This window comes from Triticum aestivum, chromosome 4D, assembly GCF_018294505.1.
Source record: "Triticum aestivum cultivar Chinese Spring chromosome 4D, IWGSC CS RefSeq v2.1, whole genome shotgun sequence".
Lineage (NCBI taxonomy): Eukaryota > Viridiplantae > Streptophyta > Magnoliopsida > Poales > Poaceae > Triticum > Triticum aestivum.
The window spans coordinates 106960244-106981929 of NC_057805.1; the positions used below are offsets into that span (position 1 = coordinate 106960244).

The 21686-nt window shown below is 46.0% G+C and overlaps 2 protein-coding genes and 1 long non-coding RNA gene across 4 annotated transcripts; all 3 read right to left on the reverse strand.

The window, feature by feature from the left end:
* Nucleotides 1-394: 394 nt before the first annotated feature.
* Nucleotides 395-1199, reverse strand: LOC123099744 (uncharacterized). Its single transcript, XR_006448223.1, has 2 exons — nt 952-1199; nt 395-875 (listed from the first exon to the last, which is right to left on the reverse strand). It is a non-coding gene; the product is annotated as an uncharacterized lncRNA (long non-coding RNA).
* A 7961-nt stretch (nt 1200-9160) lies between these two features.
* LOC543363 (uncharacterized) lies at nt 9161-10936 on the reverse strand. The gene is made up of 4 exons (XM_044521846.1): nt 10561-10936; nt 10137-10326; nt 9789-10019; nt 9161-9678 (listed from the first exon to the last, which is right to left on the reverse strand). Exons 1-4 carry the CDS (start codon nt 10908-10910, stop codon nt 9418-9420), a joined length of 1032 nt encoding a protein of 343 aa, XP_044377781.1. The 5' UTR covers nt 10911-10936; the 3' UTR covers nt 9161-9417.
* Nucleotides 10937-12228: 1292 nt separating this feature from the next.
* Nucleotides 12229-15556, reverse strand: LOC123096531 (uncharacterized). Of its 2 annotated transcripts, none has more exons than XM_044518286.1 (9): nt 15380-15556; nt 15127-15248; nt 14409-14505; nt 14233-14292; nt 13904-13966; nt 13603-13803; nt 13419-13521; nt 13113-13330; nt 12229-12639 (listed from the first exon to the last, which is right to left on the reverse strand). In XM_044518286.1, the coding sequence occupies exons 2-9, from the start codon at nt 15246-15248 to the stop codon at nt 12550-12552; spliced, it is 954 nt and encodes a 317-aa protein (XP_044374221.1). In that variant the 5' UTR covers nt 15380-15556; the 3' UTR covers nt 12229-12549. The 2 variants fall into 2 exon arrangements, with proteins under 2 accessions (XP_044374221.1, XP_044374220.1); XM_044518285.1 differs by having other exon boundaries at nt 13083-13330.
* Between the last annotated feature and the right edge of the window lie 6130 nt (nt 15557-21686).

A 21686-nucleotide genomic window follows, 5' to 3' on the forward strand; every position in this document is an offset into this window, starting at 1 on the left:
AGAGCGATACATCAACCTACAAAGAGAATGTGTGTAGTACTATGATTTAGCCGTGAGAGTTGATGCATCCTCTCGTTTCCGGGCATTCGGTCGGGACAGCAGCCACGCCCGCTCCTGACCACTCTGGCCCACCCAAACCCCCTCCATCAGCCGCGCGCTTGCCGCCCGAAACGGTCAGTGCCACTCCAGAGAATCGGTGCCGCATTCATGCCTGGGCAGAGCGGACACTACTTCTCACTGGCGCCTGCGTTGAAGGGAGAAGCGGATTCAACAAAGAGTGATGGTTGCTTCGTCCGTCTCACTGGGGCCTGCGTTGAAGGGAGCGCTCAACCATAACGCATTCACCTGATTTAAGCTCCGAAACCTCAAGTATGCTCAGCCATGATGCATTCTCTAGGGACAATAGAGCGCTCAGCCAGTGACACATAAAACACTCAAACACAAACCCACGTCTACCATCACATATAAAACAACCAATACCAAAACATGACAACACGAGATACACAAACCCAACCAAACCAAACATATATCGTGGCATAAAAACCACACATGCATAGCAGAACATAAGATGACAATAATCAAAAGTGCAACTTGCCTTGATGAAGTACTCTTCACACTTCGGACAACTACAGGAGAGGCTCGGTGGCTGCCGGACTGTGAGCAGAAGACGCACGGTGGCTCGGACGTCGACGGTGGAGACGTCTGCGGTGGTTCCCCGAGCTCGGAAGGACTGTACTGGAGACGGACGTTACTGTAGACATTGAATTCGTTCTCTTCTGCGACGGTCCCGTCCTCTAGTGGTGATGACGTGCGGCTGAAGTCACAGTGACGGCGAGGGCTTCGGATCGAGCTCTATTGAGTCGTTCTAGGGGTTCCTGCGCGAAGTAGGATGCCAGAATGGCATATGAGATCCTGGAGAAGAGAATAGGTGCAAGAGGAGATGCTAGGAACCTTCAGAGGCGATGAAATCGACCGGCGGGGTGCTCCTGCAGCGGCGGACTCCGGCGAGATTGGATCCGGGCGAAACGGGCATGGGAAGACAAAATTTTGCCAAAAATCGGTAGAGAAGAAGATGGGGAATAGTTATAGAGTGGATTCCGTGGCCTAGGGGCAAAGACTGGCCGAATCGGCGATGATTTGGATCGGGAACAGAGGAGAATTCGTGGACGAACAGGAGTTCGTTGTGAGGAAAGAGACGACCTGGCGGGCCCCAAGCGTCAGCGGCACAGGAGGGAAAGAAGAAAAACAAAGTTGCGGGGTGAGCTGCGCTTGGGCTGCGGTCTGCGCCGAAATGGGCCGCGTGCTGCTGGGCTGCGCGCGCGCACGAAGAAAAGAAAAAGCTGGGCGCTGGTTTGCTACTGCACTGGCGCACGCGCGAAGAATAGATGGGTTGCGCCCGAATGGACAATAAACTCTGGCAAACAAAATACATAGGAAAAAAATATGTTTTGGCTAAACTGAAATATCAAACCACTTCATAAAAATACAACAAAAGATATTAAAATATTATTACTATTATAGAAAACAGTGAACATTTTTCCAGTCCAAAACATATGAAATAAAATACACATAACACTCTTATAAAATTTATTTTGGCTTTATAATGTTTCATAAAATATTTGTGAACTCTATAGAAACATCCAAATAAAATAAAAAATAAAGCTTTTCCCTTTTTTATATTTAAGTCATATTTCCTTCTCTCATATTGTTTTCTTTGTTGAGTTGGATTTGTTTCAAATTTTAAAATCCAAATAAGATTCAATTAGATATAAAAAATGAGTATTTGGGAAAGTCATTTTATTCCCTCTCATTTGAATATTAAATAAAACTGCAAAAGTTTCCAAACCGTATCAAAAAATAGCCTAAAAGCAAACAACACAAGCAAGTTTAAATAGATTCTATTAACATTCCAAATTTCAAAATTTGGGATGTTACAGCACTCTTAATGACTGTGTCCACACGTTGCTTTTTCACTCTAACGTGCCTCCTTGGTTTTGGCCCGATGCACTTGCCACCGCCTCCCTTCTCATCAACATCCGCCGGTGTCGCCCCCCGCTGGAATTATGCTCCTCACCAGCTCCTCTTCGGTGCGCCCCAATCATCTGATGGCCTTCGCATCTTCGAGTGTCTCTGTTATCCTAGAACTGCGTCCGCCACTCCCCACAAACTCGCTCCACGGTCGGTTCCTTGCATTTTTCTCGGCTACCCTCCCAACACCAAAGGTTACCGGTGCTATGATCCAGTGTCGCACCGCGTTTATACATCACGACACGTGTACTTTGATGAGATGGTGTTCCCTTTCCAGCAGGGTACCACCCTCCGCCGAGCTGCCTACGGGTCCTCCCACGGCGCCCCTGCCTTGGCACAGCACTCGGCCGCGGCTCGCCCTTGCCACCACACTTGGCGGGCCGCCCCCTTCGCCGAGTGCCGCCCCGGTCTCGCCCTCGAGCCCGGCGCCTTATGCCTCGGCAGCCCCCTCGGATGCCTCTGGCAGCACCCCCTCGGGTGCACCCTCGGTCGCCTCTTCTAGTGGCGCCCCCTCGGGAGCGCCCTCGGCCGCCTCGGGAGTGACCTCCTCTGGCTCGGCCCCCTCGGGTGTGCCCCTGGCTCGGTCGCCTTGGGTGCGACCTCCTCTGGCTCGGCTGCTACGGGCCCTTCGGCCGCTTCGACCTCAGGGTCCTCTGAGAATGGCTCGACTTCATCATCGCCTGTATCCCCTCCGGCTCATCTAGAGGGTGATGTACCCTCCTTCGGTGTGTTCACCCAGGCTCGCACTGGGACGTTCCGGCCTAGCACGCGCTACACCTCTGACGAGTACGTGTGTGCTGCATCCACCTCGGCACCGTCTCCGCTACCTCCCTTCACTCATGTAGCCCTTCGGAATCCGAACTGGCTTGCTGCGATGCGTGAGGAATTCGACGCCCTGCAGCGCAACAATACGTGGCAGCTGGTTCTGCAGCCTCCCCACGCTAATGTCATCACTGGCAAGTGGTTGTTCCGCCACAAGATTCGCCCCGACGGCCCCCTTGAGCGCTATAAGGCAGGGTGAGTGGTGTGAGGCTTTCGACAGCGTGCTGGCATGGACTTCACCGACACCTTCGCCCTGGTTGTTAAACCGGGCACGATTCGCGCTATTCTCCAGCTGGCTGTTTCTCGAGCCTGGCCAGTTCACCAGCTCGATGTTTCCAATGCTTTCCTGCATGGTCACCTCGATGAGCAGGTTTTGTCAGCAGCCCACCGGCTTCGTCGACACCGCATGCCCGGACCATGTGTGCTTGCTTTTCGGTTCTCTTTATGGGTTGAAGCAGGTGAAGGAAATATGCCCTAGAGGCAATAATAAAGTTATTATTTATTTCCTTATATCATGATAAATGTTTATTATTCATGCTAGAATTGTATTAACCGGAAACTTGATACATGTGTGAATACATAGACAAACAGAGTGTCACTAGTATGCCTCTACTTGACTAGCTCGTTGATCAAAGATGGTTATGTTTCCTAGCCATAGACATGAGTTGTCATTTGATTAACGGGATCACATCATTAGGAGAATGATGTGATTGACTTGACCCATTCCGTTAGCTTAGCACTCGATCGTTTAGTATGTTGCTATTGCTTTCTTCATGACTTATACATGTTCCTATGACTATGAGATTATGCAACTCCCGTTTACCGGAGGAACACTTTGTGTGCTACCAAACATCACAACGTAACTGGGTGATTATAAAGGTGCTCTACAGGTGTCTCCAAAGGTACTTGTTGGGTTGGCGTATTTCGAGATTAGGATTTGTCACTTCGATTGTCGGAGAGGTATCTCTGGGCCCACTCAGTAATGCACATCACTATAAGCCTTGCAAGCATTGTAACTAATGAGTTAGTTGCGGGATGATGTATTACGGAACGAGTAAAGAGACTTGACGGTAACGAGATTGAACTAGGTATTGAGATACCGACGATCGAATCTCGGGCAAGTAACATACCGATGACAAAGGGAACAACGTATGTTGTTATGCGATTTGACCGATAAAGATCTTCGTAGAATATGTGGGAACCAATATGAGCATCCAGGTTCCGCTATTGGTTATTGACCGGAGAGGTGTCTCGGTCATGTCTACATAGTTCTCGAACCCGTAGGGTCCGCACGCTTAAAGTTACGATGACAGTTATATTATGAGTTTATATGTTTTGATGTACCGAAGGTTGTTCGGAGTCCCGGATGTGATCACGGACATGACGAGGAGTCTCGAAATGGTCGAGACATAAAGATTGATATATTGGAAGCCTATGTTTGGACATCGGAAGTGTTCCGGGTGAAATCGGGAATTTTCCGGAGTACCGGGAGGTTACCGGAACCCCCCGGTAACTTAATGGGCCTTAGTGGGCCTAGGTGGAAGAGAGGAGAGGAGGCCAGGGCAGGGCCACGCCCTCCTTCCCCCCTAGTCCGAATAGGACAAGGAGAAGGGGGCGGCGCCCCCCTTCCTTCCTCCCCTCCACCTCTTCCCCCTTCCACTCCTAGTCCAACATGGAAAAGGGGGGAGTCCTACTCCCGGTAGGAGTAGGACTCCTCCTGGCGCGCCTCTACCTCCTAGGCCGGCGGCCTCCCCCTTGCTCCTTTATATACGGGGCAGGGGGGCACCTCTAGACACACAATTGATCAACGATCTTTTAGCCGTGTGCGGTGCCCCCCTCCACCATATCACACCTCGATAATATCGTAGCGGAGCTTAGGCGAAGCCCTGCGTCGGTAGAACATCATCATCGTCACCACGCCGTCGTGCTGACAAAACTCTCCCTCAACACTCGGCTGGATCGGAGTTCGAGGGACGTCATCGAACTGAACGTGTGCTGAACTCGGAGGTGCCGTGCGTTCGGTACTTGATCGGTCGGATCGTGAAGACGTACGACTACATCAACCGCGTTGTGTTAACGCTTCCGCTTTCGGTCTACGAGGGTACATTGACAACACTCTCCCCTCTCGTTGCTATGCATCACCATGATCTTGCGTGTGCGTAGAATTTTTTTGAAATTACTACGTTCCCCAACAGCAGGCACCTTGGGCTTGGTACCAGCGTATTGCGGCCTTCCTTCAGCATCTGGGGTTTCGGTCCACTCGGTCCAACGCTTCCCTGTTCATCTATCATCAGGGCGCCGCCACTATGTACCTCCTCCTGTACGTTGATGACATCATCCTGACTGCGTCCTCGCCAGCGCTCTTTCAGCAGATCACAGCTCGTCTCAGCACCGAGTTCGCCCTTAAACTCTTATAGTGAAGCCTGACTTTAGGGAAATCTTCAGTCTTCTTGAAACAAAAGAAGGGAGGCTTGATTATCTGGAGAGGGAGCATGAGAAGGAGATGTTGAAGCACGTGTTGTGAACCATATTTACTCATGTTGTACAACTACATTTGCTTCCATTGTAGAACCTTATTTGCTTGTGTCGTGAACCTTATTTGCTTGTGTTGTGAACCTTATTTGCTTATACAATCATATTTGTTTGGTGTGAACTATATATTTGCTTGTGTTTTTGAGTTGTACCTATGTTGTGAGAAATATTTTTCTATACTGTTGATGATGAATGTGTTAACATTATTATTTCTTGTGTAGATGGATGCAACGATGGAATAATGGCCAGAAAGGGACAAGAGGGACTGGAACTTCTTGCTAAACTTGCAAAGCAGGCTGCTATAATGGGAAACCTAGGTAACCTCTATGTTCAGCGGTACTTGAACAAAACATACAAAGATGCTAAGAAAACTGGACTAGAATGGGTCATGGAGTGTTATGGTCGGCCCAGATACTTCTATAAAGTGTTTCGGATGAATCCTGAAGTTTTCATGGCACTTCATGATTTGCTTGTTTCTACATATGGTTTGACGTCAACTAGTAATGTTTCATCAATTGAGTCACTGTCCATGTTCTTATGGATTATTGGAGGCCCTGAAGCATTTGCTCAAGCAGAAAACCATTTTGTACGCTCACTTTGGATAGTTCACACAAAGTTTAAGGAAGTCTTGTTATGTTTGCGCAAGTTAGCGAAAGATATCATCAAACCGAGAGATCCTACATTTAGCTATGAGCATGAAAAGATTAGAGAAGTACATTTCTGGCCTCATTTCAAAGGCGCTATTGGTGCCATAGATGGATCGCATGTGCCAGTGACAGTGCCTACAGATGTCGGCATGGTTTTACATCCCAGAATGTGCTTGCACTATTGACTTTGACATGAGGTTTACCTTTGTGGTTGCGGGTTGGCCGGGCTCTGCCCATGACTCAAGGATCCTGAATCATGCATTAGCACACTTCTCTTCATTTCTTGTACCTCCCAAAGGTATAACATAACAAAAGATGTCATCATTCATTATCTTCTTATGTGAGACGCTCACTTGGTGATTTGGTGTTCATTTTCAGGGAAATACTATCTTGTGGACTATGGGTATGCAAACCGAATAGGATATTTTGCTCCTTTTAAGGGGAGTACGTATCATCTACCGGAATTCCGTCTTCATCGGCACCGTCCACCTCAAGGGAAGTATGAGTTGTTCAACTTTTCACATTCGTCCCTTCTCAATGTCGTTGAGCGTGCTTTTGGGGTGCTCAAGCAGAAATGGCGCATATTGAAAGGGGTCCCAAGTTATTACTTGCATGGCATTGCACAACTTCATTCGTGATAGCAAGTGGAGTGACAATTTTTTTGATAAATGTGATGCCGATGATGAGTATGTACCTCCAGTGCTACGACAAGAAGTAGCACCAAGACAAATGGATCTTGTTGAAGAGGAGGAGAACAAAGTGGATACTATTCGTAGTAGGATAGCCGATGCTTGTCTTCCGATAGCAACATAGGTTAGCTATCTTGATGGAGGTCATCATCATGTGAACCGTATGTATATTCTATGGTGCATGCCTTTTGTAATATTATTATGGGGTCAATATCTATTTGTATGTAATATGTAATATGCAACATGAAAGTATAATCGTTGAATTCGTATGTGTTAGCTGTGAATCATCTAAATTATCATAAATTTTCTTTGCAAAATGGTCGTTCTATTGCCTACCAATGTACATATCACTATTTTACGGTCAAGTTGCACATAAAAATATTGAATCATTGCCCAGGGCATTACAGACAATTCATAGTCAAATCTGTAGTTTCACAGCTGTTTCAACCAAACGGCTTCCAGCTTTTCCAAAGTTCACGACAGCTTTTCACAGCTCACAGAGCTCACAACAGCTTTTACAGAATCTGCAGCTCAACCAAACACGGCCTTAGTAATTTCGTAAACTCTATTTGTTTTCATGTGTAAAATGTCTTGATGAATGAGGCAAATATATGTTTATCATAAAAATATGTGCATGCCTCTGCCTCATGGTAAAATTTACCTCAACAAAGACACAACCTTATTTTGCATATAGTAGCAAGAGAAACCACTTGCTGATATGAAAACCAGCATGCTTGGGGGGCATAGCATTACACCAAAAGCATATAACATGTGCCTCCCTTATTGGCACAACATAGAAAGGTGGAAGGTACATGGAGTGTGAAACACTTCGGGGCTAGTTTGAAACAGGTGGACACACGTAAACCCCGATCGCCTCCATGTATTTCTCAGCGCACACAAAGAAACCCACGATGCTGCTATTATCCCGCACCAGAACACAGAAACGAGTACTCTGTGGTTCTCCAAAGAGCCCGTATGTGCGGACATTTGTGGCTGGGATGAGTTGCATGTCAAGGGTTGCAACTGGGAGAAAAAAGGGTCTGAGTCAGTTGCATGTTGAGGCTGGACTTGTAACTGTGACAAAAAATGGTCGGACCCAGTTGCGTGTTGATGGTGGACTTGCAACTAGCACAAAGGGATCGGGAGGGTGAGTTGCGTGTTGAGGGTGGACTTGCAACTAGGAGAAAAAGGGTTCATGGCCAGTTGCATGTTGAGGGTGGACTTGTAATTGTGGCAAAAAAATGGGTGGGCCCACATGCGTGTCGACAATGGACTTACAACTTGGACAAAAGGCTCGGGGTAAGTTGCGTGAAAAGGGTGGGCTTGCAACTGGGAGGAAAAAACGGGTTCAGAGCTACTTATGTGTTGGGGATGGACTTGTAACTATGAAAAAAGAAGAAGGTCCGTGAGTTGCGTGTCAAGCGTGGAATTACAACTGAGACAAAAAGGGTCTAGGACCAGCTACATGTGGAGTGTGGACTTGTAAATGTGGCAAAAAATGGTCGGGCCCAGTTGTGTGTCAGTTGTGGTTTTGCAACTGGACAAAGGGCCCGGGAACAGGGGCGGTTGCATGTCGGGGGTAAACTTACAACTAGGAGTCCGAGGCCAATTGCATGTTGAGGATGGACTTGCAACTAGGGCCAGAAAAAAGTCTGGGGCAACTGCGTATGGGGGTGTACTTGTAACTATGATTAAAAAGGTAGAGGGCAAGTTGTTTGTCAAGAGTGGAGTTGCAACTGCGACAAAAAGGGGTAGAGATTTAGTTGTGTGTCGATGGTCGAGGGCTAGTTTTGAGCGCACTAAAAAAAGAACTTTAGATAAGCTATCTATTAAACTAAGAAAAAGCCAATTCCCCATACCATCTTTAAAACTAGCTTGCTTTTGCTAGAATCTATCAATTGAACAAAAACTGATGCTAGTAAAATGTACATGAACAGAAAAAGGTCATTCTCCAGTAACTACACATCCACTTCTAAAAAACAAAACATGAAGCTGAAAAACCCCATGTTTTAAAAAGATCCGCAACACATAAAAACAACAAAAAATTCTGCAACTCTACTCCGTATCCATGATACAAGTAACTCTAAAAACAGCACCCAACCATCAAAAACAAGATACATTTTCTACTGGGCAGCGACTAGAAACACAACTTCTCCCTTCAACTAATACAACCCAGGCCAGTGGAAACAAATACACGCAAAATGGCCCAACAAAAGAAACGGACCCACAAGTACACACCAGGGGGCATTGCGCGACGTGGCGCGGGACGCGTGTGACAAAGTGATGCGGGATCACGTTTGCCCGAATTTTACAGTGATTTAGATCAAACGGTCCACAACTTAGATGAGACATTGTAAATCTCAATTAGATGAGATTTAGTAATTCCGTAAACTTTGTTTGTTCTCATGTGTGAGATGTCTTGATGAATGAGGCAAATATATGTTTATCATAAAAATATTTGCATGCCTCTGCCTCATTATTTATTTTTCCAATAAAGTACAATATGGCAAGCGTGGTAAAATTTACCTCGACAAAGACACAACCTTATTTTGCATATAGTAGCAAGAGAAACTTCTTGCTGATATGAAAACCATCACACTTGGGGGGGGGGGCATAGCATTACACCAAAAGTATATAACCTACTTTATTGGCACAACATAGAAAGGTGGAAGGCACACCGAGTGTGAAGCACTTCGGGACTAGTTTGAAATAGGTGGACACACGTAAACCCCGAGCGCCTCCACGTATTTCCTAGCGCACACGAAGAAACCCACGATGCTGCTTTTGTCCTGCACGGGAACACTGAAACGAGTACACTGCGGTTCTCCAAAGGGCCCGTACGTGCGGACATTTGTGGTAATGGTTAGTGATGTTATGGCATTGTACTCGACATTGGCTGCTCCAAATACACCAATCGTTCCAGAGACTTCTGTCACAATCTCCGATGGACCAAGTTTAATCTGCATGGGGGAAAAGAGATCACCAAATTATTAAATCTACATGCATGAAATACATTATGAGTGCTCGAAAATGCATGCATAAAGGAAAAATGTTTAAAGCATGAACCCACCGTGTCCTTGTTGTCCCCGCATGGCCCACCCCATGGGCCAACGTTATGTTGTCCACCAGCTTGGTCGACGAAGGAAAATGCAAGTGAATCAATGACAACTCCATGGCGAATGGTCACACACTCTAGACGTTGTGGTGTCGTGGGAACGTCAAGAAATTCTCCACTTATTTTACCCCATGGGCCGATCTTGGTGACAGAGCTCTGCCGTGGTGTCCTTGAGCACGGTGTTTCCTATTGTAATAATCATGATTATATATATGCATGGTATAAGCTAGGTTTGTGTTGATAAAACCAAGTTTTAAATTTGACTAAAAGAGAGCAAGGACATATACATTTCAAGGAACTCACCGGTGCTTTTGAGAAGGACAGACACAAAGCACGAACATGAAGCTCCCTGACATTTGCCTGGGCCGACCAGGTCTTGTTAAAGGTTATGACACCTTGTGCATATGCAAACTCTCCCGTCCCACCAACAATTGCCCATTCACCTTCGTTTCCTCGAAAATCTCCCATCACCTTGAAGCTGGAACCCATAAACCTATACCAAGTATATGTAGTTGACAAATTAATCGAGGCGGATTTTGTGGTGACAGAGTTCAAACTATTTTAGTCGGCTTTTATTTCGTGTGCAAACTAAATATGTTTGCATCAACTGTATTAGAAACTTAACATGCTAGGAAATAAAACTAAATAATACTAACTTAAAAGCTTTCATTAATACACACACTAAATTTACACTCACTGGCCATTTCATTCGAAAAGAAAGTCGAACCTTCGGTCCACAAACACCATGTTGAAACAAATGAACCAATTTTCTTTGGTCATACCAGCACCAATGTGCAAACCTTGAGCGTGCGCAACAAGGTTTGCATTGGTGCAAGTGCCATCATATATGGTCCAGTCATTAGCAGCAAGGGCACCGAAACACGCGGGGAGCTTTGGATCCACTATGACAGTCTGGTTAGCATTTGGTTTTCCTTGGGTGTGCTGGTAGGCGTACAGGTGGAGAAGAACCTCCGTTCGCTGGATACTCTCTTGGCTAACAGGAGCTGTTTGGTAATAGGAAGGGTTAGGCCCAGTAGCAGGCGTGGTGGTGGTGGCTAAGGTAGGCTGAGGAGACATGGTGGCTATAGGCAGGATTGTGTGTGTATGTGTGTCTGTTGATGTCCTGGGTTGATGGAGGGAAGAGCCTATTTATAGATGTACGAGGCAGATGACGTTGATAGATATATCCTGACACAAGTGGTTGATACATGCATGGCCCTCAAAATCAATTTATCCAACAAGGACGCTTATCACGAACCATCTCGGGCAGCATCGCTTGGTCCATATTGGACGATTGCGTTCGATATCGGAAACGCCTAGTATTTGGCTATTTGCACCGGAGTTCATGTTTTCCTTTTACTCCCTCAGTTCCATATTAAGTTGTCGATGATTGCGTTTGTTATTGGAAACGCCTACTATTTGGCTATTTGCACCAGAGTAGATTTTTAGACAATAATAGAAGCACGCCGCTATGTTGCGCTGACGCTGAAAACAGCATGGAAGAATTTGAAGTTGGATATAATTATGTGTTGGAACGGTAGATCGATTCATTTGAATTTTGTACATGTCTTCTGTTGTGCAGGTTTGTTCAGAATACGGTCCTAAATTGAATTTGAGCGATTTAAGCCAAAATGTTTTTGCTCATAAGCTTAAGCTGCACCAGCCCACACCGCGCGTGCTCTAAGGTGGTCCCTCGTTCATCGCTTTCATATCAGGGTCGTGTTTCACGTTACATTCGTCTAGATACACGGTGTCCTTTCTGCAAAGTTTGACACGCACACGGCTAGCAGGCAATGACATGCATGTTCTTGTCTAATCGTGGTGTCGTTACTGTAGTCTGTACCGTCCATTTGCATCCAACGGCACTGTCAAGTTCCTCCCTGATGTCTTCTGTCTCGCTTCATGCACGTCGGCGCGCAACAAACAAGGCCCGGCCGCATCCCATTCGTGAATCACGTACTACTACCGACAACGTGTGATGCTTTCGCCTTTGTTCTATGTATTTCTGTATAGCCATTGGCTTCTTCTATCAATGGAAGCCCGTGCATTCGTGAATCACGTATAGTTTTGTTGTTTTCTCCGAGCCGACAGCGGAAAGAAAAATGACTCGTGTAGAGAAAACCTAATGAAACCTGGGAGCGCTCGGACGGTTCAGCTTGCAGTTGATGAACACCATTCATTGCAAGAAAACACTCGCGATAATAGACAAATGGTTGATCAATCAAACTTTAACATGTAAAAAAGCTGGTTACGCAAAACACTTCATGCCTCAGTTTCTGACTTCCAGTAACCACAATTGAGTACAGCAAATAATCAGAATGCATGTGTGGTAATAATTGTACTGATCATAGATGCCATCACTTGCTTAGCCGTGCGCACGTGAAGCAACCAGTACTAAATAAATAAAAAAGATTTTATTCATGGACAATGCCATTTTACTGGTTACCTGAATTCCAGGTTATTCACAGAAAATGCCTGAAGCGGGGGGGTTGGTATAACACAAGCCTGGCATAAGAATATGTTTTGAGCTCAGCTACATCTTTCTGGTCGGTCGTACGTCCGAGATGTAATAATATTATACAAAAAATCGGTCACGTGTCTTGGTAACATATATGAGGCAACTTATATCCACAGTGCAAATTGACTATTTGTATTTCTCACGCCTGCCTTGAGCTTTCATATCTGGCAGGCTTCAATGGGATTTGTACTCTCCTACCTAATCCTGGGGAGCCTCAAACCTCGAGGGGGTATCGATTCCCATCATACAGCAGAGTCCTGATATCAAAATGATCAGCAGCACTAGTCCCTGCAGATTGTAGGCAAGTGTGAGAAAATGGGAGCATTTTACAGGTCAAGGCCGCAACAACATACTCTCTCCGTTTCTAAATATAAGCCATTTTAGATATTTCAATACGGACTACATACAGATGTATATAGACGCATTTTAGAGTGTAGATTCACTCATTTTGCTGCGTATTTAGTCCATATTGAAATCTCTAAAGTCTTATATTTAGGAACGGAGGGAGTAGTTGGTAGCTGTAGTGAAGGTAATAGAGTTATATTTACTACTCCCTCCGTCCCAAAATTCTTGTCTTAGATTTGTCTAGATATGGATGTATCTAATACTAAAATGTGACTTGATACATCCGTATTTAGACAAATCTAAGACAAGAATTTTGAGACGGAGGGAGTACTAATAAACTGATACAAAATTTCAGGAAAATAAACAGCCAGAGCACAAGAAGTGACCTGTAACAAAACAGAGTCCAGGTAACTTACAACAAAAGTTCCTTCCAGAAGACTTGATTTTACTAGGCACTCCCCATCACATTTGCCTAGGCCAGATTTAGTAGTAGTGTTGGTCTTCTCTGCAAGATACCTGGCTAATGGTAGGTTGGAAGGGTTCTCCAGTAAACCATAGGGTTGGGAAGCATAAAGAACTGTATATCTGGCCTCAGACATTTTCAGCACAGAAACCAGCTCGGAAAGCAACTCCCCTGATGTAGGATAGAACAGAAGAATGTCAAGTTGAAGTTATACTACAGTTCAAGGTGGACAAACAAAACCTAGTTCACTTAATGTAACCTTCTGATTTTGCATTATCTAAATCCTTGAAACCGCCATTACAGAAGACAATTAGATCAGTCTTTCCCCTTGGATTGCTTCTCTTCCGTGACATCACTAAGTCCTGGAATGTATATGCTGTCAATATGAAATGAAGATAGAAGAAAGGAAAGAAGTTCTCTTAGAGAAAGCTAAGATAACATACGCGAATAGAATCCATGCTTTGATGTTTCTTCAGATCTTCACCACTTACAGTACACGTGTCTGTGTATGTGATGTGGTTTCCGCGAAAATCATTGTCACAATTCTCAGCAAGTCCAGATAGCAATGAGCTCTCCAATTTGTCATTATCTGTCAAAGCAACATAAGGGAATGCCATGGAAAACTCTGAGCCTGTGAAGGAGAGCTGGTAAAAGAAGAATACAGATTATCAACAGTTAGTTTTTTTATGCATTGACAATACAAATAACAAAAAAGGGATAAAACACAAGAGTGCCAGTGCTTACCTTTAGTGTGTCAGCCAAAGATGGATCAGCTTGCTTATCTCTAGAGATGTCTGACGATTGTAGCTAAGGGAACAACATAAGTATGTCAGCACCAATATAAGAATGAGCATATTCCACACAAAATACTACGCTCAGTAACAATTTTGCCACACAGCTTAATACATGGAGGACAAGGAAACTTCATGGTCTCTTGGAATTGGTCAACACTGTTGATCAGATATATCTAGAAAAATGCATTTCAGCTTTTAGGTACATATGAGTTTTGCTTCAATAACAAACAGTGCATATTTTATAAACAGTAACAGACATGAGTTTCCAGTAGATAGTACCTTCGAGCCAAGAAAAACAACTGCAATGTCAACATTCTTATAAGAGCCCTCCCTTGAACACTACCAACAAAACCACAACGTCAGGAATTATTTAACTGTGTAAAACAAGGATTGGTGCTTGAATAGTTGGACAAGAACTCAAGTTTTGCAAATGGAGATATGTGAGGAAAACTCACCACCAAGTTTGACCAGCCACCTTCATCAAGAACAGATTTTGCTAGACTTGCCGGTGGCATTGTCTGATAGTGGACTACTCCTTTAGTCTCGTGGGAACTGAATTTGGAGGAAATAGCAGCATGAGATGTGATCTAAACCCAAACAGGGAGCATGTAATACTATAATCTTATTGAAAGAAATGTGCTCCACAAATGAACACGATATAATAAAATCGACTAGTGTTGTAACAGTTCATAACTCATAACACGTCATATAAGCGGTTGTCAGCAAAAGGTCAAGGTTGTATATATATCCAAAATGAGCTAGCGGTCACAGATGGTTCAGTTAATAAATAAGGAAACCAATGATTTTGCAGTGCTAATTAGGCAAATTAAATGCCAGTTTAACCCAGGTCCTTAACCGATGCCTATGCTTCACTCTCTATGTTTGTGCCAGGTTGCAGAAACTAAACTTTTTTTCTAAGCAAAGTAGTGGAGGAACATGCAGTTTTATAGAATCCCTGTTCCATGTGAATCTATAAATAGGAACTCACATTAAGGCATTTAAGTCCTAATTGAGCTAATTAAATCGCCCGATCACCTCACAGCGATGCTAAAGGACAGGTTCCTAATCGTGTGTAACCAAGCGCAATTCTCAGGACGGCCGACAAATCGAGCACCAGACATCCATCTAGACTGGACATAATGAGAAGATTGGGAGAAGCTCGATCAATCATACCCATAGTTCTCAGGCGCCCAGAGGAACGCCGGGGCCGTCACCGGAGCTGCCGCCGCAACGGCCAAGTGCGCTGCCACCAGCATCATGACCGCCACCGCCGCGAAGGCCGCCGAAGCAGCCATCTGACAGAACGGAATCCAAGCCAGAAAAAAAAGGTCAGAACAATTACGCAAAAATTACAACAACGGAAAAGAGGGGGTGAAGAAGAAGCGATCTGAAGTGCCCACCGCAGGGAACTCGATCAAGATGTTACCTTTGGAAGAGGGCGGGTGGCAAATATGAGGTTCGGGGGATTCGCGTCGCCTCTCTGTCCACTCGCGGTCGTGATCTCGATTCGAAGAGAAGAACACGGGGAGGAGCCAAGGCGCTCGTTGCCACGTGCTAAGCGGAACTAGATGATTAGTGGGTCAAATAGGCGGATGCGGGGACAACCTGTCAGAGTCGTGGAAGAGGTACATCAACAATTACTAAACGGGTGCTAATTCTACTCATTTTGAGATATTTTTCTTTTGATTGAGTTGGATACCCATTTTGAGATTTGAGAGCGATAATATCCGCAAGTAAGATGGGATAAGGTTCTCCCTGGTTAGCCCTCGCCCCGACGGTGCTTTTAGCGTCGTTGGAGGACGTGTGAAGGTATGTCTCTGCTACTCCAATTTCTGTTTTTTGCAAGTTTTTTGTTTTGCAGAAAAACCATACCGAACGAAGTCCAAACGTGATAAAATTTTATGGAGATATTTTTTTGAAATATATGTTATTTTTGAGAAAAATAATCAACGCAAGACGGTGGCCGAGGCGTCCACAAAACAACAAGGCCCTGATGTCTTGTGGCCACCTTGTAAGTCGGTTGAAGCCCTTCTTTCGCCGCAAGAAAGACAATTTTCGGATAAAATTCCCATCAAAATTTCAACCCAACCGGAGTTATGGATTTCCGGGAATATAAAAAACGGTAAAGGGCTCCGAAAACAATTGCGAAAAACAGAAGACAACAGAGAGATCCGATCTAGGGGAGAGCTCCCTCTCTCCCCGGGGGCCAAGGAAGAAGAAGGAGGAGGAGGGGCCCTTCCCCCTCTCCTCCGGTGGCGCCGGGACGCCGCCGGGACATCTCCTCCATCACCATCACCACCAACTTCTCCTCAGTTCTCATCGTAAAGTGTGAGTAGTTCATCCTCGAGGCTGAGGGTATGCACTACTGGAATCAGGGAATTTGCCATCAGCCAGTTCTTTGTCGTCAGCTAGCTGACGGCAAAGAATGTCTTTGCCGTCTGCTTACAAAAAACAGATGGCAAAGAAATGGCTGATGGCAAAGATACTATTTGCCATCAGTCAGTTCTTTGCCGTCTGCTAGAGCTGGGGTGGGGTCTAGTGGACGACACTGCTGTAACGTCCCACCACCACCACCTTTTTGTCGTCTGCTAGCGGACAGCAAAGCATTTTTGCCATCCGTTAGCAGACGGCAAAAGAGGTTAATACCTAATGGCTAATAACGGCGCACCCCACGCCTCTCTCTCTCTTCTCTTTCTCCTCCTCGACCCAACTGCAACGAGCCCCACCGCCGACCACCGCCCCGCCACCGACCCCCACCACGCCCCCGCCGCCGCTGACCCCCCGCCCCCGACCCCCATCGAGCCCACGTCGCCCCGTCCCTGCCCTCCCTCCCCGCCGACCCTCCCCGCCGCCCTGCTCCCGACCCCCACCGCGCCCCCACCACCCCGGCAACGCCGCCCCGCCCCCGACCCTCACCGCGCCTCCGCCGCCCCGGCAACGTCGCCCCGCCCCCGCCGCCCCGGCCATGACACCCCTCCCTTGCGGCGGCCGCCCAAGCCCCGCCGTGAGGAAGGCCGCGCCGCCGCCCCCTCCCATGTGGTGGACCTCCTCCACCGGGCCGCCCCCCTCCTCCACCGCCCCCCCTGCGGTGAGCTCCTCCTCCTCTTTTTTCTGTTTTTTAGTTATAGGTTTATGTTTAGTTTATATTTAGTTTTAGTTTTAGTTTTAGGTTTCCGTTTAGTTTAGTTTAGTTTTAGTTCTGAAAAAAGAAGAAGAAAATAAGAATAATTAGAAAAAGAGGAAGAAGAAGAGGAAAGAAGAAGAAGAAGAATAGTTTTAGTTTCAGTTTTAGTTTTAGGTTTCCATTTAGTTTAGTTTAGTTTAGTTTTAGTTCTGAAAAAAGAAGAAGAAAATAAGAATAATTAAAAAAGAGGAAGAAGAAGAATAAGAAGAAGAAGAAGAAAAGGAGAAGAGGCGAAGAAGAAGAAGAAAAAGAAGAGGAAAAAGGAAAACCGGGTCGAGGATCCTCCTCCTCGTCGTCCTCTTCTTCTTATTTTTCTTCTTCTTCTTCTTCTTCTTCTTCTTTTCTTTGCCTCCTACTCTATATGTTGGTTAGGGGTGCCTCGATGTCGACGGAACCCTGAATGACATCTATATAGGTTAGGGGTGCTAGCTGACTCATGACAAAAAATAAAAGCATAGAAAAAGAAACCAAAGACGAAACAATACGTAGTGAGAGGCTGTGCAACTAGAATGATATTCTATAACAGCTTTTTTTAATGAATTTGAGAGGACGATGGTGAAGAACTCGAAAGCCATTGGTGTCTTGCGGTCGTTTCCATACATTCTGCTATAGCCAATGGCCACAAAACACCAATGGCTTTCGAGTTCTTCGCCTTCATCCTCTCCAATTCATTAAAAAAAGCTGGTACAGAAAATCATCCTAGTTGCACAACCTCTCACTATGTACTATTTTGTCTTTCGTTTCTCTTTCTACGCTCTAATTTTCTATCATGAGTCAGTTTGGTTGTTTGAAGTTTCAAAATTGACAAACTAGATTAACTGATGAATATACATGCTGATGGACCTATCTTTACCTATTAACTGATGAATATACATTTTATTATTCATGTTGGTATTCAACTTTTTTATGTTGTACTAATTCCGTTTACTCTTCTGTCATGACAGGTGTTGAAAGATGGTGGGCGCGGGTCCAGAGCGTGGTGGGAGGGGTTCTTCCATTCCACCCGCACCTCTCCGGAGAGCGTTGTTAGACAGTTTGGGGACACCGGCAGGCGCTTCTTCGTCGGCGTCGTTGCCCACCGGGAGAGGAGATCGGGGAGGGATGAAGAGAGGTGGTAGATCAGGACGTGGCCGCGGGAGAGGTAGGCAGGCTCCTACGCCTTGCTCGCCATCACCCCTAGCTGAGTCACCCGAGCACACGACTTCTAGGGGGTACCCGTCTGAGGAGGAGGCTACGCAGACTCCGGTCCATGAGCCTCGGGTCGACGGGCCTTCGGCCCATGAGACTCCAGTCCATGAGCCTCGGGTCGACGCGCCTTCGACCCATGAGACTTCGGGCCAGGACACTTCGGTCCAAGTGACTCCGGACCAGGCTACGTCCCAGGAGATGTCTGTATGGGGTACCTGGCAGGATCCGCCTGAGGGGCCGAGTGGCCATGCTGATGGTAGCGGGCATTAGATTTCTGATAGCAGTGAGGGCGAGGTGGTTGAGGGGGGCACTGTCTACGAGCATGGTAGTACACGGCTCCCGTCCCTGCCGGCGACCCGCGAGCAGAGGTGGTTGATTTGGCCTAATGGGCAGAGGTAAGTGCATTTACTCTTTTTGTACCTTTTGCCATCATGTTTCTTCGAATATCTAATGCGTTGGCCTTGTCATACTGCAGTGGTTGGGACCACGCTCAGGATGTCCGCAGGCCCAACCAAGTCCTTGGTGTGATTTGCCGGCAAAACTTCCTGGGGTTTGTCACGTTGCCCAGTGAGGGTCAGCTTCCAGAGCTAGGATTGAGCTGGGAACACCACTTCGCCGCCCCGGCCCCGCCGGAGGAGATGATCGACGGTGTCTTGTGCCACACGAGGGCCGACATGGTGATCAGAACATTTTGGGTAATTTCTCCTTTACACAATTAAAAATCTTCGAATAAGCTTAGTTATTGTACTAATCAATGTTGTCTCGTTTGATTGCAGACCTTCTACAGGTGTGAGGAGGGATACGAGGAGGCATGTGGATGGGTTATCGATTCCGAGTGCAGGCGCCTACTACAAAACTTACGGCATGAGGCTCGGGTGCAGGCTGTTCGAGACTACTTCGCCTCGCATGGTGTTTGGAAGCCCAATAAGAAGTGCCGCAGAAAGTTTCTGAACAAGGAGCAGTACATGACGGTAATTGCCTATATTCCTAAGGCCTTGTTCTTAGTTTCGTTGAATTGATTCGTAGGCATAGCGCTCAAGTTTCTCTTTACTAACTTAGGTGCCCCCGAGATGGTGTGCGGATAAGATGGATTGTTGGGAGGCGTTGGTGGATGAGTGGTGCTCAGACACATGGCTAGCCGTCCACAACAATGCCAAAGACCGGCGTGCCTAAATGAGAGGTGTGCCACACCATCAAGGCAGCACCAACTTATATCAATACAGGTGGAACTGGGTATGTGGTTTGCTTCATGATTCATGCAATTCATTCTGTCATGCTAGCTTGAGCCCTTTAATTACTAATACTATGTTCCTCTCTTTTAGGCGGGATACAATATGGCACCGGTGCTAGAGGTGTTCGACCTTTATGCCATGGCCCATACTACCCCGTACAAGAAGGCCAAGGCATTCTCTGCGTCTGACCTCGATCATCCAGGGAACTTCACCAACATCTCCTCCCACAACAAGCTCGTGAGGTACAGAGATGTGGGGAAGGCGGGGAAAGGGGAGGACTTTAACCCAAGCGGGCAGTTTGATCCGGAGCTGGTGATGATATATGGTGGTGGGAGGTCCCATGGCTCGATAACCATTGGAGATGGACTTATACGTTGTCCTCACACTCTCCTGGAGATCACGACGCGCCAAACGAGCTCAGATCCTGAGATAAGGCCTCATCCACGGCCAATCGAGCTCGCCTTTGAGATTAGTTATACAGACTCAGATTTCTTTCAAGCATTACATTGTGTGTGCAGCCATTGATGATTACAATGCTAACGATGAGTGGTGTTGCAGGCTGCTCTTGAGAGAGAGAGAGAGAGAAATACAACCAAGGCGCTTATGGCGGAGAGGGACCGGCAGGCGGCGGAGAAGGAGCGGGACTTGGAGGAGAGGACGCCTAGGATGTTGGAGGAGGAGAGGCATGGAATGACATGCAGAACCGGGCCATGTACGAGCTCCTTGTGGTAAGTTTCTTCTGCATATTAGCCAAATCATGCACGTAATGTTCGTTTCATTACTAGCTAACATGACTGACTTGTCAAAACCAAATGTGCAGTCTGTGTCCAGAAGAGCGGTCAGACCCCTCCGCCGATGCCAGTCATTGCTCCGGGGACCACGATGAGTTTCATTTGAATGGTCATTAGTTACTAGTCTTAACATTTCAGTGCCATCATGCTAACGAGACATTGGAAATGATCTTTGCTGCAGCATAACTCCAGACAAGCATCACACGATCCTTCTCCAGATGGTGCCTGCACGAGCAACCCCGGTGCTTCACCTCCTTGATGACGGTAAGTTTTCTCTAGTGTTTTGCTTAACAAATGCATAATGACCTAGACTTAGCTTTATTTCCTCCAAATTGATCCATTTTAGCTAAGTTAGCTCATAAATGATCCATTTTACCTAGGTTAGCTCATAAATGATCCATTTTACCTAGGTTAGCTCCAAAATGATCCATTTTACCTAGGTTAGCTCCAAAATGATCCATTTTACCTAGGTTAGCTCCAAAATGATCCATTTTACCCAAGTTAGCTCTACAATGATCCATTTTATCTAAGTTAGCTCAAAAATGGCATAATTACTTAGGTTAGCACAAAAAAGACCTATGCTTACCTTATTTTCCTCCAAATTGACATAATAAGCTTAGTTAGCTCAAAAATGGCATAATTACCTATGTAAGCTCTAAAATGACACAAATAAGGAATAAGAAGAAGAAAAACAAGGAATAGGAGAAAAAGAAAGAATAGAAAAAGAAAGAGAAGAAAAGGAAAGAATAAAAGAAGAAGAATGAGAAGGAAAAGGGTAAAAACCTTCTTGTTCTTCTAGTCTTCTTCTAACTTGCTTACTCCCATTTTTGCAGATTTGATTCACTTCATGGAAGCTGGCATTGATGGACTGCTAGTTTTAGTTTCTATTTTGATTTTGTGTTTATGAACAATGTATGTTGAATAACTCCGTGAAACTATGTATGTATGTTGATGAACTCCGTGAAACTATGTATGTATTGGACCTTTTAATACCCTATGTGTTCTGTTGCATTGATGGACTACTAGATGTTGGAGACATGGGCTATGTTTGAGGTTGAAACTATACATATCATTTATGTCTTTTGAGAATGCAGGGATATAACAGAAAACAGAAAAAAAAATAGTAACAATACAGGCTCTTTGCCGTCTGCCACTGACGGCAAAGGGCTCTTTGTCGTCTACCACGGACGGCACAGTGGCCACGTGGCAGCAACCTGTGCAACCTGGGAGCTGACCCGTTTGGTCACTTTAACATCCGTGGCAGACGGCAAAGACCTGCTGACATCACAAGGCAGACGGCAAAGCCTCCCGTTAGCCACCTAACGTGGCTAATGGTCG